Consider the following 25,959-nt stretch of genomic DNA (forward strand, 5'->3'; position numbering starts at 1 on the left):
CCTGAGCACCGGAGGCTGAGGGGTGTGGGGGCCCAGCCTTAAGGGTGTTGGCCAGTTGGGTGTCAAGCAGAGCGCGGGGTGGGCATGCCCGCCTGTAGCGGTGGTCCAAGGCAGCTGGAGATGGTGACCGTGTTGAAGAAAGTGGCCGAGTCCGGCTAGGACTTCAACCTGCTCCCTGATATTGCGGCAGACTCGCAGGGCCACTGCGGGGGCTCGCCTCCAGCCTAATGGAGTGGAGTCCTTTCGAGGCGGGCGCTCGGTTCCCAGAGCTCAGGTCTCCCTCCCGCCAGCGGAACAGTGCGGGCGCTCACCGCAGATGTTCGCGCCCAAGTCCCCGCCGCCGAGTTCGAGTTCGCAGCGAGGCTGCGCGGAGGAGCCGCCCGCTCCCAGCTCCCAGCTCTTTTCCTGGGGTTTTAATTAAGCGGCTCGCTGGAGCGCTGTGCCGGGCGACGCGGGGAAGCCCACATCTGCTTTGTGGCGCCAACGTGTCCCTGGGGCCAGAGAGGTAGCGGGACACCATGCGTTCAGTGCTGGGCTCCCCACCCGGGCCAGGGGTGGACCCGATACGCCGACCCGCCGGGCCAGGCCCGGCCCAGTCCCAAACCCCCAAACCCCCAGACTGCAGCCTGGGTTGGGGGCGGGGCGCCTCCCAGTCAAGCCTCTCCCGCCGCCGGGAAGGCTTCGGAACCATCCATCCATCTTATTTGCATAGTTTCTAGCCTGGGAAGGATGGGCCGCTCTCTCCCTCCGCCCAGCAGTGAAATTGGGTTTAGTAGGAAATTAGTTGACTTAACTGGCAAATGATGAAAGCTTGTAAGGAGAATGTTTAAATAAGGACGGCGAGGAGGGAGACATCTTGGCTCTTAAGCAGGCGCCTGGAATGGAAATCAGTTCCCTAAGCTGGGAGTGTTTGCTCCAGAGAAACACTGCGAAGGGTGCCCGAGAATGAGGGGGGAAGGCCGGAAGCTCATCTGGTTCTTGCTCAGCCCAGTAAAACCCTGGGACTTAGGGCCTCGCGGGTGGGGGTGGAGGGCAGCCAGACCATACTGTGGATGACTTCAAATAGTTTATTGTTAAATTGGCATACGATTCCCACAGCACACCATTCAATAGTTCAATCTGATTAAGAAGAGTCGTGCACTTTTTAGAACAAATTTTTCCTTCTGGCAGTTGTTGTTAGCTCCGCATTTTCCCCCAACCTCCCCTGCCATGCCCTCGGGGAATTATGAATCCTGTTACTGCCTCTACAGATTTGCCTATCCCGGATTTCACAGACAGAAAAATAGACAAAACAATCTAGAAACAATGACAAGAAAAATGAAATCTCAGTGGAAGAAAGAAAAGATTAAAAACTGGGACAGCTTTTACATGGGTCCAAATGGATCTGCCTTAAGGGACTTTGCATGCTCTGCCTGGTAGCAGGGCTGATCAGAGGGGATTCACCGGAGGCTTAATCCATGCGTGGACCCCTGCAGATGGACCTTAGTCTTTCATTGTCAACCATAGCTTTCTGTAAACCAGGTTTCAGAATTCAAGCTCTGATCTGGTCTCCTCCTCCGGATTGGGATTTTATTGTTTACAGTCTTTGGATCACCCAGGCTGGTGTGATCCTCCCATGGGAACTTGGTTGACATCAGTTCCTAGGTGGTACAGTTAATGTGCTCCCTGCTCACTGAAAGGTGGGAGGTTGGGGTTCACCCAGAGGCACCACAGAGAAAAAGCCCAAGAATCCATGGAGGAACAAACCATCCAGCCAGCCCTTGAAAACTGTAGGGCAGACAGTACCACACTGACCCACATGGGTCCTGCCAGGTGTGGGAGTCAACTTGGCAGTGACTGATTTTAAGTAACAGAAATGTATCATTTTACACTTAGGGGCTTTCAAAGTTGAAATTCAGGGTGTGGGGGTGCGGGGGGGGGGCTCTGTTCTCTTTGCTAACTCCAGGAGCAGGACTATGTTAGTCCGGGTGGACTAGAGAGACAAATCCAGAGACACCCCTATGTGTGTAAGAAAGAGCTTTTATATCAAAGAGCAATTGAATATTGAGAAAACATCCCAGTCCAGATCAAGTCCATAAGCCCATCATTAGACCATATGTCCAATACCAACCTATAAATCCCTCTTCAGACTCACACAACACATGCCATTAAATGATGCTGAATGCAGGAAGTTCACAGGCCAATGGGTGGAAAGTCTTGTGGATCCAGTGGTGGTGGAAGCATCTCAGCACTGAAGTGGGTCTCTATGTGAGTCCTCCAGTTCCAGGGTTCTGGCTCCATCAGTGTAGCTCCATGTGGCTTTTTACCAGGAATATCTCACAAGAAGTGAGTGTGTGTCCTGCCTCCAGCGAACTATTTATCTCCTTAGTGCCTCCAAATGAGGTCATCAAGCTGCGACCTGACTGACAGGCTAGACTCCACCCCTCCACTCTTAATAGTCTCATGTTGACAACAGATTATGTTGTCACTACCACAAGGAGCTTCTTTATCTCCGTTCTGGGGGGGTCCCTTGGGTGCTTGTAGAGGGATCGCCACGTGAGTTCATTACCAGCACACATCGCCCAATAAGGAAGGCAAGCAAGCATAGGGTAGGCCTATCCTTACCTCACTCACTGGTGCTCTGTACCTGTGGGAGTCTGTCCTTCTGAATAGAAACCTTGATTCTGTAGGAAGGGGGTGTTGGAAGAGAGACAGCTGCCAGCCAGACCTGAAAGCAGAATTTCTGATGTGGTGAAAAAACGTGAAATTGTTCCCAACTGGTTAGTGAGTAAGCACAAGTCCATCCGTGCTTACCGTGCTTATTAGGTAGTCTGCCCCTGATCCTCAATCTGTGATGGTTTCTGTGTCTGCTTCTCTCTCTCTCTTTAAAACGTTTTATTGTGAGTTGCGTGAAGATTTACGGAGTCACGTCAGCATTGCATTCGACAATTCAAGCACATTTGTTTCAACTCGTCCACTGCAATCCCCTCCATGCACTGTCTTGTAAGCGGCTTCCGGCCGGTGTTTCCGGTTACCATTCCTTCTCCTTTCCTCATTTGAGCTCGGCCCTTCCTTGGGTAAGTGCTTTGGAATACCAACGCTTGCCGATTCTAACACAGGATGAGTCCAGTTTCAGACCGGAAGGGGGACTAAGGGCTATCATCTTGGGGGTTCTACCAAGCTCTATCCAACCAAACAGGCCTGGTCTCTGTTACGATTTTGAGTTCTGTTCCAGATTTTTCTCCCACTTTATCGCGGACCTTCTGGCCAGATCTTTTTCAGAGAGTTGGCAGTGGTGACCGGGCACCATCTAGTTCCTCTGCTCTCCACGTGGTGGGGACTGATGTCTGGGTGATCCCTGAGTCCGTGATTTCCACACGTCTTTTGCTTGTCTTTCCCATTTTCTTCACGTGGGGAGAGACCAAGGGCTGCACTTCAGAGGGCCACTCATGAGTTTGTAAGACCCTCGGCGTGCTGCTTACCAAAGTCGACCCAGCCTAGAACACTGTCTCTGTCAATTGTGTCATGCCAATTGACTTGTTGTCCCCTGAAACGATGGTCCTGATCCCGGCCCATTGACTCACTCCCTCAGATGTTGTGGCTGAGAAATTTTCACAACTTTGTATGCTCCACCACATTCATGGCTCTCCGTGCGACCAGGACAAACACCCCAGAACAAATACCTTCTGTGAAACCTTCACAGAGTCATGGGGATGCCCCACTCACCCTCCCACACCTGTCCAATCTGGGTGTCCATCTAGCCACCCGTCTCCTCTAGCACCACAATGCGGGACTGTCCTTCTCCTCTGTCCGGCGTCTCCCTGGTGAGACCCACCTCCCTCTGCTCTGACGTCAGCAATGTAACTCCTAACACTTGAAAAGAAAACTCTTTTTCTTCAAACGGTACTCACAGGGACCTCCACCCCCCACCCCGGTCCCTGGCGTGGCTCCTCATTTGTGGCTGGTTTCTCAGACTTCGATTGCCAGGACTTTCTTCCGAGGTGCAGTGGCCTCATACTTGCAACCTGCCAGCCAGCGCTGAGCATGCTCCCAGCTTGTGTCAACACACTGGTGTGTGGAGGGGGGAGTACTTTCTGCTCCCTGCTCCTGTGTGTGTGTGTGTGTGTGTGTGTTGTGTGTGTGTGTGGTGGGGGGGTCAGGAGAGGAGGAACTGGCCTGTGTCAGCCAGGAAATGGGCTTGAATGGTGGAGCCTCCTGGGTGCCTTCAGCCAAAGGTCGCTGTGCCTTAGGCCACGGGTGTTCTGATCCCTGTCACTGCTGCAAACTACCACTTAGTGGGAAATGGCCCATAAAAGGGATCTTAAACTGCAGGAGGTGAAACCACAGCTCTGGGTGCGGGGAGGGGGCAGACTCATGTGAGACTGGTGCTTACAGGGGGTGGGGTGGGGGTGGGACAGCTGCAGACCCAGTCACCTCCCATCCCAACTCCCCCCAACCCCCCTTCTTTTCTCTTGGGCTCCGGAGGCCCTGTGGCTTCTCATTAACTCCTTCTGGGAAGGAGACAACACTGCCATCCCATCCCAGGCAGCTCCTCTCTCCTCCTGCTGGGGGCTGAGCGTGGGCCCCTTTTCTCCGAGTCTGGAGTGGACAGCTAATGACCCTTTGGAAGAGCTGAGCGATGGATAAGCCACCAAGACCGTCTCCTCAGGATCCCCACGCACCCACGCAGTCCCGCACTGTCTCCAGATTTGCTTTCCTCGCCACCCTTGGGCTGTGGAAACCACTTGGTCCTCCACTCCTCAGCCTGCCCAGTCTCCCATCAACTACCCATTCTTTGGGGTCTGACCCCGGCCTGGCTCTGCCCTCAAGGCCTCACTCCGGGTCAGGTGACTCAGGCAGAGGAGATGTGGGGTGACCCCCCAGAGGGGCAGCTCACTGCCTGGAGTCCTGGGAAGGCTGCCTGAAGTGTGAGTTAAAGCTCAGGAGGTGAGCAGTCGGGCTGTGGTCTTAGTTCTGAAGCTATGGAGGATGATGGCAGGGTCGAACCTCAAATGAATCCAGGCTCCTTCTCCCACCTGGCCCATGGCTGCTGGCCGGCCCAAGCAGGGAACTGGTCTGGAATGCCCAGGGACCCTGGGTTCAAGAGGTTTGCTCAGCAGCAGGACAGCAAGTCCGAAAACCCAAGTGTCTGAGGACCACAGTAGGCAGTCACTGATGCTGCCCTTTGTCAAGGAGAGGGTGATGCCCTCTTGGCTGGCATGGCCCTGCAGGGGACCTGTGTGTGGGAACTAGGAGAGGCACTGCCTGCTCTGGACAGGTGCAGCCTCTTCCAGGTGTTCCCTGCAATGAAAGATCCAGTCAGCAAGGTAAGCACAGGCTGACTGGTGCTTACAGACTCATCTGTGCTTCCTTATAGATGCGTCCATAAGCAACAGTCAGCTCATGCTTACCTTACTGGGTCCTCTGTGCCTGTGTCGAGAACTATCGATGTGAAAAGAGGCTTTGGTTCTGTGGGAAGGGACTGGGGGGCTGGAGGGAGGCAGATGCCAGCCAGGCCAGAGGTGGAATCTTGGATGTGCTGGGGAAATATGAAACCGCTCACTAGATAAAGAAGCACAAGGAAGCCGGTGCGTACTTTGCTGATTAGGTAACTGGAGCCTGGCTGCCTGGCTGCTCCTGGGTCTTGGTGCACGGCCCGCTCCCCAGACTCCCTGGTGCAGTGAAAAACCTACACGACTGGGCATCTCTGCCCTGGCCACTTCCTCCCCCACCTGCACCCACGATGCCCGCAGCCTGGCCGCCTGGGCTACAGGAACAGGCTGGGATGGAGGCCCCCCCATGGCCGGGCCTGCTAGGAGGTGGGTTTGGGGCTACTGTGGGTTGCTTCTGGGGCCTGACTCTGACAGGCTCCTCTCTCAGTAATTTAGGGGTGCCGCCAGGCCGGGGGAGCTGTCCGCTCACGGGGCCTCTGTCTTTCGATCTCATCTACACGGACTACCATGGCCTGCAGCAGATGAAGCAGCACATGGGGCTGTCCTTCAGGAAGTACCGGTGAAGGCACCCCCCCCAGATCCCCACCCCACCCCACCCAGCACCCTGCTGCCAGCTGGGGCTCTGCATGGGGCATGACCGTGCCTGGGGGCTCCCCTGCCTCCTGCTTCCCATTCCCCACCTTCAGAGCATCCACTGCCAACTGCATGGCTTGGGGGGCGGGGCTCAGAGGGAACCAAATGGGGGGCTCAGAGGAGATGCAGGGAGCGGTGGAGGACAGCCACCCAGGGCTGCGACCTGTGCTGTGGGGGCCACTGGGCGCTCCTGCCCTTCCCTTGGCTGGCCCCACCCCCGCAGCCCGAGAGGCAGGTTTAATTTAGCGCCCAGAGCCTGCTATCTATTACGGTGCTCTTGTCCCATTGACTCTCCCGCATGATTTCATTAGGGGGAAAAGTGACAGGCGGCGTTATTGCTTTTATTATTAATGCGAGCTCTCTGTGCGCCCGGCACTCAGCCCCCTCGGGTGGAATAACGCCGACCTCAGCACTCTGCCGCGAATCTAGGTCACCGCTGGCAAGGGGGCAGGGGGGAGGCAGTGGGGGCGACTGGGTCTCACTCCCAGGGGGCTGGGAGGATGTAGCGGGGGGGGGGGGATCAGTATAGATGGCCCATCAGGGGAGCCCATGAGCATGTTCAGTGCCCCATGGCCCGTGCTTTTGGCTGACCCTTGGGCAAAGGTGCCCCCACCCTGGGCCTTGAGCTTAAAACCAGCAGGAAGGAGGGTGGACAGGGAACAGACCGCCTCCAGCCAGCCAGCTAGCCAGGAGGTCCTTCCCTGGAGTGGCCACCTGGCCCAGGGGCCTGGACTCTGTGTTCCCAGACAGCAGCTGTGCCCCCAGCCCCCCCGGGGGCCTTGACCTTCTCTATGGGACCAACTGTAATGACCAATACCTCTGACATGGGCCAGGTAGTCCCAATGACCTTGAGATAGCCTGTAGAGAAGATGACTCAGAGAGGTTAAGACACTGCCTTGGTCACGCTGACTCAAAGCTTGACCACACAGGGCGCCATCCCAACCAGCCTTTGTCATGGGCCCCAGGCTGGGGCACACAGCCAACCCTGGTTCTTGTTCTCTGTGGTGGCAGGTGCCGAATCCGGGTCATCGACACCTTTGGTACGGAACCTGCGTACAACCACGAGGAGTACGCCACGCTGCACGGCTACCGCACCAACTGGGGCTACTGGAACCTCAACCCCAAGCAGTTCATGACCATGTTTCGTGAGTGTGCGCGGACTGGGGGTGGGGCCTTCTGGGACGCAGGGTGACGGATGGGGTCTCCTGAGGTTCAGGGAAGGGTGGGGCCTCTTGGGGGTGTCTCAGGAAAGGGGCAGGGCCTCTGAGGGCTCAAGGCAGCGGGCAGAGCCTCCTGGGATTTTTGGAAGGGGGCTGGGCTAGGGCCAAGGGCTGGCTGGGGACTTGTAGCTGGCGGGGAGGAGCAGAGCAGGGCTCTCTTCTTTCCTTCCCCGGGGGCCGTGGGGTCTGGGGCTGCCCTGGCATCCGCGCTTCGGAACAGACTTCCTGACCATGCAGCAAGTGTACTAACCAGACAGGAAGCTTCTCGTGATGTTCAGGAGCCGGCAGCCAGGAAGGAGCAGCTTTGGGCAGGGGTGGGGTTGGGGGCTCCCCAGCTGCCTGGGAGAAGCCGGCCACCTGCCCAAGGTGAGCAGGACGTGGCCCCCACCTTAGGGGAGCATGCAAAGACCCAGGCTGGACACACAGTCCCAGGACCGAGCCGCTGTGGTGGGCGCTTAGAGAATTCTAGAACAAGGCCGAACATCGGGGGAGGCAGGTTCATCTGGGAGGAGGGAGCAGACAGCAAAAATGGCTGTGGAAAGAGCCAGAATGTTCTGGAAACACCAGAGCCCAGTGGACTGATGGGTAGTAGAGCTTTGGGAGGAGGTGGGGTATGGGGTGCCTCGCAACAGGGCGGGCTGCTGACGGCTGGCTGTTCACACTGAGACAGTGCCACGGGCATACCTGCCTCTTCAGTGCAGACTGAGACCATGCTGGACCCCATTTTGAGGACTCTCACCACTGTCACCCACTAAGTGGCCCCCCTGCCATTGGGTGGCCGTCATCTGTCACTGCTGGTCACTCAGTGCCGGGCAGCCAAAGCATCTTGCTGTCTCACTCAGGCTTTGAAGGTTCCGGGCCAGAGAGCCAGATCAGCCCCTTGTTAAGCTTGTGTCTTAATTAGGAGCAAGCCGTGCCGAACTGGGAACTAAATTTGTTTATAAGTAAAGAGCTCCATCTCTATTGAGCCTGTCAAGTTTTGCGGTGCCTCGGGGATGCTGTGCTTTTTCTTCCCGGGCTCTAGGCCATCTTGGGGGCAATGAGATTTCCTGGTAGATCAGGGTGGCTCGACATCTGGGAAGGTGGTCCAGATGGAGAAACTGAGGCCCAGAGAAATGGAGGGTCCTCTGAGGTCTGTGAGGACCAGACTGCCTGCTCCCCAAGTCCATTCCAAGGTGGCACCAGCTCCTACAAGGGAAAGGGACTGTCCCCAGATGATCAGCTGCAGCTCTGTGGTCTCAGCGACCATCCCCGGAGCGATGCTTCAGGCTAGGGCAACAGCGTGCGTGGTGGCAGAGGACAGCAACAAGGCTGAGAAGAGGGACACAGGGGGCCAGTCAGTGGAGAGGGTCTTCAGTGAAGGGTCCAGAGTTTACGTTTGATACGGGAACGTCAGACCCACTTGTAGGCTCCTGGAGGGGCCCTGGTGATGAGGGGGGTTATGTATTGAGCTGCTAACCACAGGTCAGTGGTTCAAACCTACCAGCCTCTCCGAGGGAGGAAGATGAGGCCGTCTACTCCCTTACAGACTGAAAGTCTCAGAAACACAACAAGAAAGTTCTAGTTTGAGTCTGAGCGAACTCAAAAGCACAGAGTTGTTGAGGTTTCGTAGGTTTTTGAGGTGCCCGGTGACCCTATCAGGTAGATTTGGGACTGGTACCCACAAAGTCGGCGGTTCAAACACACCACTTTCTCCGAGGAAGAAAGCTGACGAGGCTCGCTGCTTCTGTAAAGATTTACAAAGCCTCAGAGACCACACACGGTCGCCGTGAGTCGGAATCCACGGGATGGAGCGTGTGTGTGCTGGAGTAAATGTTGTAGACCTTGGTCATTGAGGACGTTTGTCCTGGCAGTCTGAAGGTGGCCAGAGCGGGTGTGGGAGAGGAAGCAGAGGCAGAGGGGTGGAGCGACTCCAGCAGTAACTCGGGCCCACTGCATGTGGAGGGGCAAGCCTGGCCAAGCCCTCCACATCTTCCCAAGCCCAGGGCAGAGACTCGGTCTGTGAGCTAGCCCTTTCCAGGATGCCCTCATCCCCTCCCCCAGGCAGTCCGCCCTGCTCCTTCACCTTCATCTCTATTTCAACCACCCTTAGACCTGATTCTGCAAAAGTCCAGCTGACAACGTAGGCGAGCCGTCGGCTTGCGGGGTCCCTGGGTGGTACAGCCGACTGGTCGGAGGAAGAAAGGCCTGGTGACAGCATTCTAAAATGTCAGCTGTTGAAAACCCGCTGAGCACATTCTCCTCGACACTGGGGCGTGGCTTCCACAGCAGCCGGCGTTTCCATTTGCTGGCTGGCTTGCTGGCACACCGATTTTGGTTAGAGGCTGAGCCGCTCCAGAAAAGGCCACTGTACCTCATGCCCCCGGAGCCTGTTGGGGCCTCAGAAATGTTCATTGATAAATAGGACAAGAGAGAAAGGGGGCCTGGGGGTGGGGAAGTGGGGTGTCATAGCAGAGTCCAGGAAGGAGTCGGAGAGCAGGCCTCTTTTTAAAACATCTATTTATTCGCTTACTTATCTCTTGCTCATCTTTGCCGGCTAGTATGCACTGGGTGTGAGTACAGGGCCACCTCTGGAGCGGACCTCTTCCCTGCCAGCCTTTCCCAGCTTCACCCTTGCCCTGCCCCCAGGAGCTCTCTGCTAATGATGCCCGTTATTTTAATTGGCTGCAATACTTCCTGTCCTGCTCCTACTGTTCAGCTAATTGTGTTCTAAATCTGTCCCTTTGGGTGGCATCCGTGGACAGAGCGAGGGGGGGAGGGAACAAAGTTTAGTGGGAGTTCTTTAGCTGCAGAGAAAAGGGGAGGGGCATTTGGCCAGAGAAGGGCCTGGGGTGCAGCTCTGTGCAGTAGGGTGAACCCCAGGGCCCCTCCTCACCCATCTGAAGCTGGAGAGCAAGGCGCTCTTGTTCTATATTCCTGCAGCGGCACCCAGTTTTGAGACCCACAAGCCAGGGATTGCTTGGGGTATGGAGCCTGCCGAGGTGGGAGCCCAGCCTCCCTCTCTTCTGCAGGGCAGGGGCTGTTGATGACAGGGTTTCTGGAGCCGGGTAGAACTGGATATTGGATGCACACGCTTGACTAAAAGGTGCATGGGGGAGGTGGGGAGTGAGTGAGTGGGGGGGGGGTTCATAACAGTGAAGACATACTGAAAAATGCGTCTGAAATGCAGGGTGCGGGGTCTATGAAACTGGGGCTGTTCCGGATGAGCAAGGCCACCCAGCTGCTGGGGTGCAGTGGTTATACATTGATACCCCAGGCCAGAGAGAAGGAAAAGGAGGCATTTATTCTGCGCTTCACGGACTCCTGCAGGGGGTCAGAGAGTCCAAGGAGGGAGGGGGAGCAGAGAGGGAGAGAGAGGGACCTGTGGGAACAGGCAGCTGTCATGGGTCATGATGAGGCAGACAGAAGCCTGAACCAGGGCACAGCGATGGGGGCATGCCAGAAAGCCCACCCTCCAATGGTGCAGAGATGGGGTGCCGTGTGGCAATGGACGGCTGTCACAGTGACCGAGGACCAGGGGCATGAGGGCGGCGTGTGAGAAAGCCCACCTACTGATAGTGGGGGTAGTGGGGAACCATAGCTTGAACTCTGAGTAGCTGAGCAGCCTGGGGGAGGGGCTGGTGATGTGACATCAGAGTCCTGGCCGGTCCCAGGGGCCTTGGCTGACCTGCCCTGTGCCTAACTTTCCTTCTGTCTGCCATGGTGTCTGCGAAAGGGAGGGACTGGGGGCTGAGGCGCTTGGGGAACTGTCACCCATGATGGACACCACCCAGCTCCTTCCTGTCTCTGGGAACGCCCCCGGCCAGTCCAGGGAGACTTGTGACCCCGCCTGTCCCCTCCTCGGCTGCAGCGCACACACCGGACAATTCCTTCATGGGCTTTGTGTCCGAGGAGCTCAACGAGACGGAGAAGCAGCTCATCAGGAACGGCAAAGCCGGCAACATGGCCGTGGTGTACGGCAAGGAGTCCAGCATCTGGAAGGTGAGGGCCGGCAGGTGCGCCCCCGGCTCAGCTCCATTTCCACCCCCAGCAGAAAGGAGGTGCCCCAGGGAGGAGCACCTGGTCCCCTGAGGACTCAGCTCCTTACTCCCTGCCCACCCCACCCCCCACGGCCTGAGGCTCCGCTGGAGCACCCTCAGTCCTGCACCAGATTCAGCTCCATCACTCTCCCCACCGTGGAAAGTGAGGGTCAGCGGGGGGTGGACACTGGGTCCCCAGTCCTGGCCTCAGACTCAGCTCATCACCCACCCCCCTTCTTCATGGTTCAGACATAGAAGTCCTTTTTTGACAAGGAGAGACACCCAGCCTGGGGCTGTCCATCACCCCAAGCCCTGCCCCCCCACCAACTCTTCACCATAAACCCCAGTGGTCACTTTATCCAGGCGATGACCAAATCCCCCGCCTCCCTGGGGACAGTCTGCATCCCTCCCTGTGTGAGCCCGGTGGGCTAAGAGATGATGGAGAAGGCAGAGAGGTTCAGGCCTGCCGCCAGGTCACTAACAGGCTCTCTTCTCTCCCTCTGCATTCCTTGGCCATGAGGCAGCTCCAGGTAGGGTGCTTGGGCCTCCTCCCCAACCCTCCCCTCCCCCCACCCCCACCTTGGGTCTGTGAAGAGGAATGCCCTGCTTCAGGCTTGGGTGAGGGGTAGCTCCTGTGGGTGGACCACCATTGGGAGGAGGGAGTTGGGGAGGGAGAGAGGGCCTTCCCCTGAGTCACTGAAGTGGGACGGGCCAGAGCTGGGCAGTGAGGGCGCAGTCCAGCCTGGTCCAAGAGCATCTCTCAGAATGGGCAGGTGGCATAAAGTGAATGACACCGATGCTGATGGTGGACACCATATATTGATGACCTGGGGCGAGCAGTTTAGCACTTGGCTGCTAACTGAAAGCTGGGTGGTTTCAAGCCACTTGCTTCCACAAGGATTCACAGCGTGGGGACCCTGGGAGATGGTTCTACTCCATCCTACGGGCCCTCGGAGTCAGAACTGACGCTGCAGCAAAGGGCTCGCCGCCTTTGGGGAGGAAGGGGTCCCTTGGCCTGCAAACGGTTGGTGTTCTCAGCTGCTAACCAGGAAGTTGGAAGTTCGGGTCCTCACGGAGGTGCCTCAGCAGAAAGGACTGGCGATTCTCCTTTGGAAACCAGCCGTAGAAAAATGCAGTTTCACTCCTGTCAGGGTGAGGGACCCCAACACGCCGACGGGTCCTCGGGAGCTACTTTGCGATTGTGGAAAATATTAAAGACAGACAGATGGCGGGGCCTGGGGCTCCTCGTCCCATGTCAGGACTGAGCGTGCACATGGTTTCCAATGGGCCCAGACCACGGGGCTTTCAGAGCTTCCAGAAGGCCTGCCCCTCACACAGCTGACAGACACGTCATCCATGAGTCCTAGCGTGAGCGGGTAACATAAGAAACAAGCAATGAGGTGAGTCAGCGTCTTGACCTAGTGCTAGTTGACCTCCCTCAACACCCAGCCCTCCCCGCAGGGGGCTGCTACTCTTATGGTGGGTTTGCTATAAAGCTGATTGCTCTGATCTACAGATAGCCTTTAGGCACCGTGAAGCAGCGGGACAGAAATTATTCATCTTATATGTTAGCTCTTTTATGACAGTTCCTTTGTGGGGGGTTATTGGAGGGACTGTGTCCAGTCGTGAGAATGTGTATTAAGACGTATTTATATCTCATAACCGTGAGGGTCATCCCCCAGCGGAGTCAGCTTTCCAGACCCGTCCTCCCGAGCATGGAGGAGTGAACTGCATCACAGTCTTTGTCACCCAGTCCCTCGGTTCACCACACCCCGCGACAGCACATGTGAGGGTGCCAGGCGCGGGATCCGGCCCATAGCAGGTGGCTTTTCCACAGAATTTGTGCCAAGTGCTCCTATGCTCGGGAAAGTCAGGCACTGATTAAGGAAGCCAGAAGAATCCATGCGTTCGAAGGACGCGGACGGCCAACGGAACAAACCCATCTGTCGGGAAGAACTCTTGGAAGGCCAGAGCGCTCCTTCAGAGGCACGGTTGTACGGATGGACTTTGGACATCTTGTCAGGTGAGACCAGCCCCTGGAGAAGGACATCGTGTTTGGTTGAGCAGAGGGGCAGCGGCCGAGAGGAAGGCCCCTCGAGGAGATGGACGGGCACAGTGGCCACAACAATGGGCTCAACCATAGCAGTTGTGAGGATGGTGTGGGCAGTGTCTTGTTCTGTTGTGCACAAGGTCAGAGCAGACTCATCGGCACCGTCACCCTGGTTGCACAGATGAGGAAAGCAATGATCAGAAGTTAAACCATCTCACTGCTACTAAAGTGGCTGAGCTGGGCTTCCAGCCTGTCTCTAACTCCAGAGCCAGGGGGCTCAACCCAACGCTGTCTGGCCTCCCAGACGTCTGAAGCCCCGGCCCATGACAGAGAAAATCTCTTGAGGCTGCATCCTGAGTCCAGGACCTCTGTTGAGGGTGGGAGAAGACTGACAGGCAATTGCCATTTGATGCAAAGCAAGATGGTTGCCAAGGGAACCAGCGGCGGGGAGGGGGGGACCTTTCCCCCCCCCCCATGCCCAGGTGCCGGCCAAGGAGGCAAAGTCAGAGGGTAATCGGAACAGGCTGGCCGCTCTGACCAGGAAACAATCAGGGGCTGCCCCGAGAGAGAAGGTGGGAGGTTATGAAGGCTGGGAAGAAGGGTTTTATCTCTGGCTCGGGAACTTCTGTGACAGCCCGCAGCAGTATTGTCAGCAAGGGACCTCGAAGACACTGTTTCCGAAAAAAGAAGGCTTTGCTGTGGAGTTTGCTACCGCCGGGAGTCGGCGGTGGCCAGATGGAGAGAGAAGCGAGCACAGCAGCGTGGGACCCATTCCCAGGACCAGAGAGGGGGCAGGAGAGGGTGGGAGCAGGGAGGGTCACTGCATCCTCTAGGCGCCAGGAATCACCCAGGGCCCCGGGTTTGGCGGGCTGTGGGCCAAGGCTGCTGGCCTTAGTGCTGATTCCCCCAAGATCAGAGCTGGAGGCGACGGCTTCTCCCTGTGATGGGTCACCAGCCAGTGGACAGACGTGGCCAGCGAATGGATCCCGACTCCTGGCGCCTCCACAGAACCGCACTCCTTAGACAGTTTGCCAGAAGTGGATCACCAGGCCTTTCTTCCGAAGCACCGCTGGGTGGACTTGAACCTCCAGAGCTGCAGAAGGGTCTCTCTTTGGAGCCTTGGGTGCTGCAGTGGTTACCGTTGAGCTGCTCTGCACAAGGTCAGCGGTCTGAAACCACCAGCCCCTTGGCAGCTTTCTACTCCGGGAAAGAGTCACCGTCTCAGAAACCCACGGGAGCAGTTCTAAGCTGTCCTATAGGATTGCGTAGCCCCTGGAGAAGGACATCATGCTTGGTAAGGTAGAAGGGCGGCAGGGGAGAGAGGAGCACCCTTAGCGAGATGGGCGGGCGCAGTGGCTGCCTCAGTGGGCTCAGACACAGCAATGGTGAGGCTGCCGCAGGACCGGGCGGCGTCTCGTCCTCATGTCCACCGGGCACTGTGAGTCGGGACCCACTGGATAGGTAGCACCTGACCCCCACAACAAAACAGCTCCCCGTGCTCCCCTCCATGGCTGCTCCTCATTCCAGCTCCGTTTATGGGATTCCATGTGGGATCACTGCCCTCATCTCTGTCCCTTCTCCTCCTCCTCCCCGTCTTCCTCACCTCGGCCCCACGGCGCTCCAACATCGTTTGTGGAAAAGACTACCCTTCTCCACCCCATTCGCCTTTGCCCCCTTGCCCACGATCAGCTGACTGCAGACCCACTTCTCTCCCGTCTCCTCCAGTCCAGTGGTCTGCTTTCCTGCCTCCGTTGGGGGGCTCAACAAGGGGCCTTGAAATCGGGAAGCAAACACCTGCAAACTCCCTTTCTCTCAAAAGTCGCTCGCTGTGTGTTCTTGGCCCTGTGCGTCTCCATGTGCGTGTCAGACCCCGAGTGTGGACAGCTACCAGCATGCGGCTGGCGTTTTTTAGATTCCGGACGTCGTGCATGAACATTTATCGAAATCATGGGGTCAGAGAAATCATCAGGGGGCGTATTTTGACTTCTGGCTCGTCGGGGGGGGCGGGGAACTAGCAAGTCTGATCACTGTCAAAGAATGACTTTGTGTGATGGGGTGATTGCAAACAGAGCCCGCCCCAGCAAGGACTGGTCTCATTCTGGGCTCCTCGTCTTCCAAGCTGTGGGGCCTCAGACTTTGGATCCAAACATGAGGCTCCCTCCAGGGTCCCCGACCCGAGCAGTCCCCAACTGGTGGGGGTTTTGTGGTGCTTTGTTATTTTGCCTCTCAGCTGTGCCACCACCCTTTCCTTGTCTGTGGGCGCGTCACACTGTGGTGGCTTGTGTATGGCTGGGGTGCTGGAAGCTCTGTCGCCGGTCTTTCAAACGCCAGCAGGCTCACCAAAAGGGAACACGTTTCAGGAAAGCTTCCGAACAGACTGCAAAGAAAGGAATCGGCTGCCCAGGTTGGAGGAAAGAGCTGCTGAAAACCTATGCTCAGCTTCAGAGCACAGCCAGACACTGACGGAGACAGTGAACCATTGTGAGGCGGGCACAGGGCCGGGCGGGTTCTGTTCTGTTGGGCATAGGGTCGCTATGGGTTGGAACCAACTCGATGGCACCTCCCCACACCAACGGCAAAAGCTCTGCCAGGCTGCCAACAGACTGTCCGCTCAGCTTCCTCAAGGCTGTCTCTGTAGTTGGCTCATGCCCGAAAGGTTCCGAGCGCCAACCCCAATGCCAAGTGAGCTCGACACGCTGGTCCCCCTTCTCCAGTTCCCAGTCTGGTCAATTTTCTCTTCTCATCACACTTTCAGGAGCCCTGGTGGCACGGTGGTTAAGTGCCTGGCTTCTGGCCAATCGGCCAGTGGTTCGAACCCACCAGGTTCTGCGTGGGAGAAAGCCGGAGAAGTCGGCTTCCTTAAAGAATTGCAGCCATGGAGACCTGCTGGGACAGGCCGGCTCTGTCCTCCAGGGTCATAGTGAGCAGAAATTGACTTGACGGCAGGGGGCTTTGGGGCTTGTCTTTGAGCGGATCTGTCTCACATTCCCCTCCTTCCCGGGTTGTTCTTAGCTGAGGGCTGGCGTGGGTTGCCTCATCTGCCATTGGTGGTTCGAACTCAACCAGTGGCTGGGCGGAAGAAACGACCTGGCAGTCTGCACCCATAGAGGTGACAGCCTGGAAACTCCCAGGGGTCACGTCTACTCGGTCATGTGGGGTTGAAGCAGATCCCCACCAACAACCGCTTGGCTCTACTGGAAGTCCTGGTGGCAACTTCATCTTCAGAACTGCAAACAGTGAAGAGTAGTTCTGAAGTCCACTCTTGAAGTGAGTCCTTCTTGAAGAGGCTGTGGTCCCACAGACACACGCAGACCTGGAGCCTCCTGCACACCGGCCTCAAGGCTGGCCTGTTCGCCTGCTGGGAACAAGCCGTCCCTGAAAAGATGCTCCTCCGCCCTCCTCCAAGATGTGGAAGTCATTTTTCCTAACTTCATCCCTTTCCCTGAGAAGCAGCGGCTGATGCCCTCATGGAAGGATCATGTGTGTATCCCTACCGAGGTCCCCAATCCCACCTCCTACACCAATGACCACAGCTCCCAGAAGCAGAGCCGTGATCTTGTCCTGGCCTCTGCCCTTATCCTCTTCCCGCAAGGGCTGAGTCTGCGTCTTCACTTCCCCTCAGTCCAGCCAGGAAGCAGGGCCTGAAGTCGGGAGTCTCAACCTGGAATGGCTGAGCCTACGCTAGTTATCAAGTGTCTTCCAGGAGGAGGAGTACTCTGTCTTTTCCCTGCTGTGGTCCCAGCACTGAGTACAGTGCGGCACACAGCAGGTGTCAGTAAGTACGTGTGCCGCATGAGTGGGTGGAAGGATGGACTGGTTGGGTGGATGGATGGATCCATGGGTAGGTGTGGGTGGATGGAGAAGAGGATCAGTGGATGTACGGAATGGAGTAGTTAGATGTATTGAATAGATGGGTGGATGGATGGGTTGGCTGGGTGCATGGATAGATGACCGAGTAGATGAATAAATGGATGGAATGAGTGAGTAGTTGGGTGGATGTGGATTAGTGGGTGGGTGGATCAAGGACTGGCTTGGATGGATGACTGAGGCGATAGGTGGGTGGGATGGAAGGGATGGGTGGATGGATGTGGAAGGATGGATGAACTAGAGGACTGAATGAGTGGGTGAGTGGATGGATGATGGATTGGACGACTGTAGATGGGATGGAGCAGTTGGTGGATACAGGGTGGGTTAGATGGATGTTGGTGGAGGGGATGTGTAGAGAGATGATTCAGGCTCCACTCTGGAGGGCATCTGAGGTCCTTGGAGGCCACCAGCTTTCAGGGGCGCCAATTAGACCACACAACTCTGCTTTGATCCCGGTGAATGTTGGCTCCCATGGGGTTCCTTTGGCAAGGAAAGCATGGCTAAAAATACTTCTGACAGCTCTGATTCGGGGCAGCCTCTGAGAGGAGGGGGCCCTGGCCCAGGGTGCACAGCTGGTCTACGGCAGACCTGACTCAGCCGGTGTCTTCTGAGTTTCAGACTGGGGTATCTCTCCCGCTCAGCCGTGCGTCCCCTCTCCTCTTCCTCTCAGGGGAAGGAGAAGTTCCTGAGCATCCTGAACAAGTACATGGAGGTCCACGGCACAGTGTATTATGAGAGCCAGCGGCCGCCCGAGGTGCCGGCCTTTGTGAAGAACCACGGCCTGCTGCCCCAGCCCGAGTTCCAGCAGCTGCTGCGTAAGGCCAAGGTGAGCCAACCCCTGCCTGGCCTGCGTGCATCCAGGCCCAGCAGGCTCTGCTCCTTGGGCCCAGGCTGGCTCCTGTGGGGGCCAACCAGAGCCCAGAGGCAGAGATGGGGTGGTCTTCATTGAAAGGGACTGGGAGGGACCATCAGACATGGAACAGGAGGGCACTGCCCACCTGCGCAGTACCAGCCCAGCCCACTGGGCACCTGGGCCAGGCCTAGCCTTTGGAGCCTCTCAGTAGAGAAGGTGGCAGGAAGGCTGAGCAAGGGCTCCTTGCTGGGATTCTATCAGACCGCTGGCTCCTGCTTGGCTGCAGCAGTACGTCCCTGCCCTGTGCCTCTGGGCATGTCCTTGCTCCTGGACCCTGAGGTGCCAGCCATGGCTGGAGTATAGCCAGGCCTGCTGCTACATTGACTCTAGCTCTCTTCCTTTGCCTCGGGGGCCTGTTTGGGGGAGATGGGGGTGTCTGTGTGCAGTGAGCCACCTGAACAAACATACCAGGCCACCCAGGATTCAGAATCAGTTGGAGCACCTGCTAGGGGACCATCCCTGGGAGCTCTGTAGGCTCCGAGATGGGGCTGCATGGATTATCGGGGGGAAGGAGGGGGAAAGTCTGGGGCCTTCAAAACTGGAATTGTGTACTCTTCTCCCATCCTCCTTAGAGGCAACTGAGATGATATAATAAGTCAAAACCCCATAGAACAGAGAAGGCCTGCCCCATCAAGTTTCCGAGGCTGTGAGTCTTTCCCAGAGCAGCCAACCTCCTTGTTCTTCTGCAGAGCTGCTGATGGGCGCAAACCGCTGACCTTCTGGTGGGCAGGCCCATGTTGAACCCACCAGGGACCCTTAGGCGAGTCCCGCATAGGTTCCCTCGGTTCACAAATGGAGAAACTGAGGCCCAGGAGCAGAAGTGGCTTTGCCATGCACCCCACTAGTCTGTCTTTGCTGCCCCCCACCCTGTCAGCTCTTCATAGGGTTCGGCTTCCCCTACGAGGGCCCCGCCCCGCTGGAGGCCATAGCGAACGGCTGCATCTTCCTGCAGTCGCGCTTCAGCCCGCCCCACAGCTCCCTCACCCACGAGTTCTTCCGAGGCAAGCCCACCTCCCGAGAGGTGAGTGGGAGGGAACTGCTGGGGGAGGAGGCCGAGGCACTGCAGGGAGGGGATGCCTTCTTCTACCAGGCTCAGCACACCCTGCCTGCTTGCACACCTGCCAGGTGTTCTCCCAGCACCCGTACGCCGAGAACTTCATCGGCAAGCCCCATGTGTGGACTGTGGACTACAACAACACACAGGAGTTTGAAGCTGCCATCAAGGGCATCATGAGCACTCAGGTGAGAGTGGGGGCTCTGGGGGCCCCGCTCACCAACTTGTGTATGTGCAGGAGCAACCCTGAGGCCCACCTATGGAAGATAGGCCCCCTTGTAACTTTCCAGATGGTCTCTCACCACAGCCAGGGCAAAAAGCAACTGCTCACTGGTGCCCCACCCCCAGGGCCCCAGGGCACGTGCCACACCTACCAGATTCTAGACCAGTGGTCCTCAACCTTCCTAATGCCGAAACCCTTTCATACAGTTCCTCATATGGTGGGGACCCCCAACCATAAAATTATTTTCATTGCTACTTCATCACTGTCATTTTGCTGTTATGAATTGGACAACCCCTGTGAAAGGGTCCATTGCTCCCCACCACCTCTCAAGGGGTCGTGACCCACAGGTTGAGAACCACTGCCCTAGCTAGACCTTTGGCACAATCCACCCATTGGCAGTCCGGTTTCAGAATCACTTCCCCAGGGCCATCTCTGCAGGTCCCTGTCCCCAGGTCCTGGTTGCTATCACTCGCTAGGTGCTGGTTAAACATTTCCCAGAGGTTGTGGGGACCCTGCTGCAGGTGTGGGCCGGCTGCCCCCTTTCAGAGCTTGTTTAATTGCAGGTTCTGACTTGGCGGGTGGGGGCAGGGCTGAGACCGGCACTCTCCCTGCCCCCACTCCCACTGTGGGGATTTGTGATCCTGCTGGCCTGAGCTCCTCATGAAGAATATGGAGCATGGAGGCCACAGGACACTCAGGAGTCTTGGGGCATATGTGGACGGGAGGCAGGCCATGTGGACTTAGTTGGTAGCCAGGGACATCTGGACCTCTTCTGGCTGTCGCTGGACACACTGCCCCTGCACATTCATTGTCCCTCCCCAAGACCACATTCTCCAAGTGCCCCCTCATGTCCCTCCCCCCTGCCAGAGAGAGACTCCCTGGCTGTGGCCCAGAGGAGACAGGTGCACGACAGACGGCCAACACATTCCCCATCCCTGGGCTCGGAGGAGGAGCCCTGGTGGTGTCCTGGGTTACATACTGGGCTGCTAACCCCCAAAGGCCAGCAGTTCAAAACCACCAGCCGCTCCTTGAAAGAATGCCAGGCTTTCTACTCCTGTGAGTTGGCATCTAGCTGATGGCAATGAGTTTGGCTTGCTGGCTTTTCAGTTAGCAGCCCAGGGCTTAGCCCGCTGTGCTACCGGGTCGCTCTGGCCCTTACGCACTGCTAGTTTATTCTTGTAGCCACGGTCCAGGTTTCTGAGACTGTCCATCTTTACAGGAGCGGACAGCCTCATCCTCCTGTCTGGCGGCAGATGGGTGTGTGTGTGTCTGTCCTGTAGGTCACCCAGCCTTTCGTGGGGAGCAAGGAAGAGTGAGGAGGGGCTGGAGGTGCGGGAGCAAAGCCAATCTTGATCTCAAAGTCAAGAAAGCTCTGGAACGAGATCCTTTCTGGAGCCAGCGGCAGGGTTGGGGTGGGAGGGGAACACGCAGGGGTCGGTTCACATCTCTGTCCACAGAGAGGCCATTTGAGGTGAACAGGAGAGGAAGTGGCCTGCCTCACCCCTCCCCTCCCCACCCAGCCCCCTTGTCATTAAGGCAGCCGCACCTGTCACTCTGTCCAGAGGGATGATGGCGCCCACCTGGAATTAGATGTAACTTGGGGTACTATCCAGGCCACGGGCTCCGCAGCAAAGATTTACCACAGCCATTGGCGAGGCGGGGAGAGCTGGCTGCCCTGAGTCTGAGTCAGCGCTTGAAAAGCATTTCAGGCACAGGGGGTGACGAGGGGCAGCTGCCAGGGCAGGGGCGCAGCATCCAAGCTCCTTGCTGGAGCTTTTGTTATAGCTTGGGCCTGGAGCCCTCTGCCGTGACACCCCCTGGGCCCCTGATGCTGGCCCGAGTGTCTGGGACCCACAGGGCCTTCTTGGGCCACAGCTCCTAGTAGAGGGTGGGGGCATGGTGGTGCAGAAGGCAGGGCTCTCTTCCCACAATGGGTTATGTGATGGCTGGGCGAGGCCTGTGGGCACTCTGAGGGGCCACACTGCCTGATGACACAGAACCTCATCACAGTGCAGGAGGGGGAACCCAAGGCAAGTCCATAGGATGGGCTTGTCCTGGGCATGAGGCCCTGTGGCCAGGAGCAGCTGCTTCCCTGGGCCCCTCCTGGGCACCAGTGTCCAGCCAGTCCCTCACTGGGCGACAGCAGGGAGCAGGAGCCAGCCTGACACAGGGGCCTTCTTCACACCGGCAGGGGTGAGACCAGTGCTGTGTCCTACCCCGAGGGAGACTGATTCCCACAGCTGCTGGGATGGGGGGGACTTGGGCTGTGAGTGGAGGGCTAGGCCCATGTACCCGCAGGGGAAGGGCGAGGCTGAACCCATCTCGGCCTTCCTCTGGGCGAGGACTCTGTCCTAGCACCCTGGCCCTTCTCCTTTCTGCCCACCTGGCCATCCAGTTCCTCCAAGGTGGCTCTGTGCTGGGCCCTGAGGTAGTGCTAGGGACAGGAGGGGTGGGTCCACTCACAGGAGGGTGGAACCCTAGGAACCCTGGTGATATAGCGGTTATGCGCTACGATCCGCATGGTCTGCAGTTCAAAACCACCAGCAGCTCTGTGGGAGAAAGACTGGGCTTTCTACTCCTGTAAGCAGTTTCAGTCTCAGAAACCCACAGGGGGGTTGCTGTAGGCTTGATGGTTGATGGTCACGAGCTTGGCTCCCAATTGGAATTCTGGGAGCCCTGGTGGTGCAGCATGGCATGATGTGTCACTGCTCCATGGGAGAAAGATGCAGCTTTCTAAAGCAGCGGTTCTCAACCTGTGGGTCATGACCCCTTTGGGGGTGGTGGTGGCAAACGACCCTTTACACAGGGGTTGCCCGAATCATAACAGTAGCAAAATGACAGTGATGTAGTAACGAAAATAATTTTATGGTTGGGGGGGGGTCACCACTACATGAGGAACTATTAAAGGGTCACGGCATGAGGACGGTTGGGAGCTGCTGTTCTAGAGTCAGTCTCAGAAAAGCACAGGGGCAGCTCTACCCTGTCCTATAGCTGCGATGAGTTGGAATAACCCAATGGCAGTGAGTATGGTGTTTTGGGTTTGCCAGCAGTCAGCACGCTCAGGGGCTCACCGAAAGTTAAGAGGTGAGGTTTGAATCCACCCAAAGGCGCCGCAGCAGAAAGGCCTGGCCACCCACTGCCCCAAGCCTAACGTTGGGGAACCCAGTGTCCAGGCTGTGCCACTCCGTTTTCTTTGGTTGGTTATTTTCGTGGTCCCCAGCGCCTTTTGATTCACTGCACACATACCCCCCTTCCCAGGCCCGGGTTAGGCATGCTCCCTCCTTCTCTGGGGCCCAGCCCAGTAGAGCTTGACAAATGCCACCTGGTTCCGTGGACTCGGCAGAGATGTCCCGTGCTCCTCCGCACGGCAGGAGGCAGGCCAGCTGCATGCTCTTGCCTTCCGTGAGTTTCCTGAGCCCCTGGTGTAAGTTAAACCAAGCGCACTCGGTTCCAGAGCAGAACTGGGCCCTGGGGTTTCCGAGGCCGACGTCTCTACAGCCAAGCTGCCCTCAGACTGCTCAGCACCAGAGAGCCTTCTTCCAGCGTGGCAGCTCCCTGCTGAAACATCTCAGTTGATATTCTGTCAGTTCCTCCAGCCTTGTTTTTCCACCAGAGTGGTCCCTGCATCTCGGGCCGCCCGCGGCTGGTTCTCAGGGGCAGGCTGTCTAGCAAAACAAAACCAACAACAACGTGCATTTATGTCTAAGAAGTAACGTTGTATCAAGAGGCATCCCCGCCCAGTCCAACGCGCCTAGCCCGGTCCCTCTTCACACTCACATGGCCTCAGGCCGGCAACGCAGAAAGGTGAGGCTGGAAGCAGGGAGGGCACAGGCTGGCGGGTGCAGAGTCTCGTGGATCCAAGGTGGATGGGGCGCTGACAGCTCCCTGGTCAGTGGCCCACATGGGGCCAGCCCTGGAGGTGGGCACAGAATCCAATTGCGGAGGAAGGAGAAGGGCCAGAGAGAGAGTGGTCACCAGCATCTCAGTGCAGCCAGGTCTGGGGGGGTGTGGCTCTGGTGCCCCATGTGTCTGCACTCTCCCCCACAGGTGGACCCCTACCTGCCCTATGAGTACACCTGTGAAGGGATGCTGGAGCGCGTCCACGCCTATATCCAGCACCAGGTAGAAGAGCTCTGTGGGGCCACCCTCGGGCAGAGGAGAGGGGCCAGCAGCTCCCCTGTCCACAAGGAGGTCACCTCTGCCCAGGGTCCTTATTCTCCTGTCTCTCCCAGCTTCCTCTATCCCCAATGGTCAGCCCTGGGGGTGGGAAGTACTGCTGGGAGACCAGGCAAGAGGGGCCTCCACCCCAAGTCCCAAACAGAGAAGAGGGGCCAGGCAAGGAAGGGGTGGGCACCCTCAACACCCAAATGCATGTTCATGCAAGTGACTCCCTGAAGGTTCCCTTCTCTCCCTCTGATGCTGGGTGGGGCTCAGGTAGAGTGGGGAGGGACTTACCTGCCCTGTTCAGGAGAGTCCGGTGGCAGTGCCCTGGAAGATCTGAGCTCCTGGTCTGCCTCCCAGGCCCCAGGCGGCCCCAGGTGAAAAGTGGCTTCATGAGGCTCAAGGCTGCAGGGTGATGGTTGGAGGCGGGCCCTGTTCACAGGTCCCAGGGCTGAGCCAGTCTGGCTCCAAAGGTCATTTTACAGATGCGAATACTGAGGGCACCCAGGGGAGGGGCCTTGATGAGGGTGGGAGAAGTGAGTGTGGCCGGACTAAGGCCACCACCTGGGACTCTGAGCTGCTGGTGGGGACGTCCTTCATGAAGCTCAGAGACACACATCTGCTGGGCCCTGCAGGCCCTTGGAGCAGACCCCTGTGGGGTGACCCTCCCAGGCCAACCCAGGGGGCCTCAAAGTAGGGCCTGTGAGCTTCATCTTTGAGGACCCAGGACAGCCCAGGGGCTACAGCACACAGTGGACTGAGTTCAGATGGCCTGTCTGCAGTGGTCAGATCTGTGACCCAGGTCTTTGACCCCTCGGAGTCTCAGTTTCCCCCCCTGTAAGATATGTAGACTGTATTAGCTCCCCGGGATTGGAGGGGCTGAGAGCCCAGCAGTGAGCCCTTTGGTGCGATGGCCAGGCCTTCAGAAGTCCATCCGCTGCAGGGCTGCCCCTACAGCTTCCCATTCCTAACCCTCCCCACCCGCCTTTGACCTCACCCCCTCTCTGCAGGACTTCTGCGCAGCCCCGGGCCCCTCCCCACCGGGGCCCCACGCGCCGCAGAGCCCCTTCGTCCTGGCGCCCAACGCCACCCACCTGGAGTGGGCGAGGAACGCCAGCGTGGCCCTCGGGGCCTGGCCGCCCGGGCACTCGCTCCAGGTCTGGCTGGCCGAGGCGGGGCGCGCCTGCACGGACGCCTGCCTGGACCACGGGCTGGTCTGCGAGCCCTCCTTCTTCCCGCTGCTCAACAGCCGGGACGCCTTCCGGAAGTGAGTGGCCCCGTCCCCGCGGGCCCCGCCCACCGGAGTCCGCCCCTTCTGGCCCGCCGCGGAGCTAGTTAGCGCTGGGTTGGACACCTGGGCTGCTAACTGTAAGATCATTAGTTCAAACCCACCAGCCTCTCCAAGGGAGAAAGACGAGGCCGTTTCCATAAAGATTCCCAATCTGGGGATCTTTCCGTCCGAGGGAGGCCTTCCATCCGAGTAGCAGTGGGTTTGGTTTGGAGTAAAGGACCATCGACAGCCCTCCGAGTCGCTGCCTACATGACCCCTTCCTCCTCCTCGCAGCTCCTCCCCATCCCCTCCTGCACTTCCCTCCCTCATTCGCTTTCCTTTCCCCCGCGCCCGCCTCCCTCCCTGCCCCCAAACCGCGTATCTTTCAGATCTAGATCTCAAACCCTGACCTTCCTGGGGGGTCGGCCAAGGGCCCTAGCCCCATTGTGGGGGCCAGGGGCAGCAACAGCGTCCCCCCTCCCCACCTCCGCCTAGGGTCCCTGGACAGCCCCTGGGGCAAGGAGCTCTAACTCAGGGTTGCCCTTCCCGGTGCAATGGGGGTGGGAGTGGGGGCGGGGGCGCGCTGGGGCCAGCTGTGTGGTGCCGCCCAGGCTTCAGGTGCCCTGTGACAGCACGGAGTCCGAGATGAACCACCTGTACCCGGCTTTCGCCCAACCCGGCCAGGAGTGCTACCTGCAGAAAGAGCCTCTTCTCTTCAGCTGTGCGGGCGCCAGCACCAAGTACCGCCGCCTCTGCCCCTGCAGAGACTTCCGCAAGGGCCAGGTGGCGCTGTGCCAGGCCTGCCTGTGAGCCCCACCTGCACACTCCAGCTCCTGCCGGGGACACCCATGCACCCAGGACGCGGGCAGATGACCGCACCAGCGAGGGTCTGAGCGGGCTCTCCATGCACTGACCTGTGTTCCTCAGGGTCTGAGCGAGGCGTCTCTATTCAGCAGGGCCCCTGCTCTGAGGGCATGCCTCTGGCCAGCGGAGCCATGCATGCAGGCCAGCTGTGACCCTTTGGAGAGGTCGGCGGTGACCCAAGAGTGCTGGGCTGGGGGCAGGGGAGGCCAGGGCGTCCTGGCACTCATGCCTGCCCTCAGCCACCCCCAGGCCC

The 25,959-nt window shown here is 58.1% G+C and overlaps 1 protein-coding gene across 2 annotated transcripts in view; it reads left to right on the forward strand.

The window, feature by feature from the left end:
* MGAT5B (alpha-1,6-mannosylglycoprotein 6-beta-N-acetylglucosaminyltransferase B) overlaps window positions 1–25,652 on the forward strand; it is a 59,866-nt gene extending 34,214 nt beyond the window's left edge. Inside the window, exons 9-17 of one of the 2 annotated variants that reach the window (XM_075559463.1) lie at window positions 5,860–5,991; window positions 7,077–7,210; window positions 11,136–11,272; window positions 17,892–18,047; window positions 19,009–19,155; window positions 19,260–19,376; window positions 23,459–23,533; window positions 24,583–24,839; window positions 25,454–25,652. In XM_075559463.1, coding sequence (XP_075415578.1) covers window positions 5,860–5,991; window positions 7,077–7,210; window positions 11,136–11,272; window positions 17,892–18,047; window positions 19,009–19,155; window positions 19,260–19,376; window positions 23,459–23,533; window positions 24,583–24,839; window positions 25,454–25,652 — 1,354 coding nt within the window. The remainder of the gene's footprint in view (window positions 1–5,859; window positions 5,992–7,076; window positions 7,211–11,135; window positions 11,273–17,891; window positions 18,048–19,008; window positions 19,156–19,259; window positions 19,377–23,458; window positions 23,534–24,582; window positions 24,840–25,453) is intronic. The other variant, XM_075559464.1, reaches the window with a different exon arrangement.
* Window positions 25,653–25,959: the final 307 nt, after the last annotated feature.

Source organism: Tenrec ecaudatus, chromosome 10 (assembly GCF_050624435.1).
Source record: "Tenrec ecaudatus isolate mTenEca1 chromosome 10, mTenEca1.hap1, whole genome shotgun sequence".
Lineage (NCBI taxonomy): Eukaryota > Metazoa > Chordata > Mammalia > Afrosoricida > Tenrecidae > Tenrec > Tenrec ecaudatus.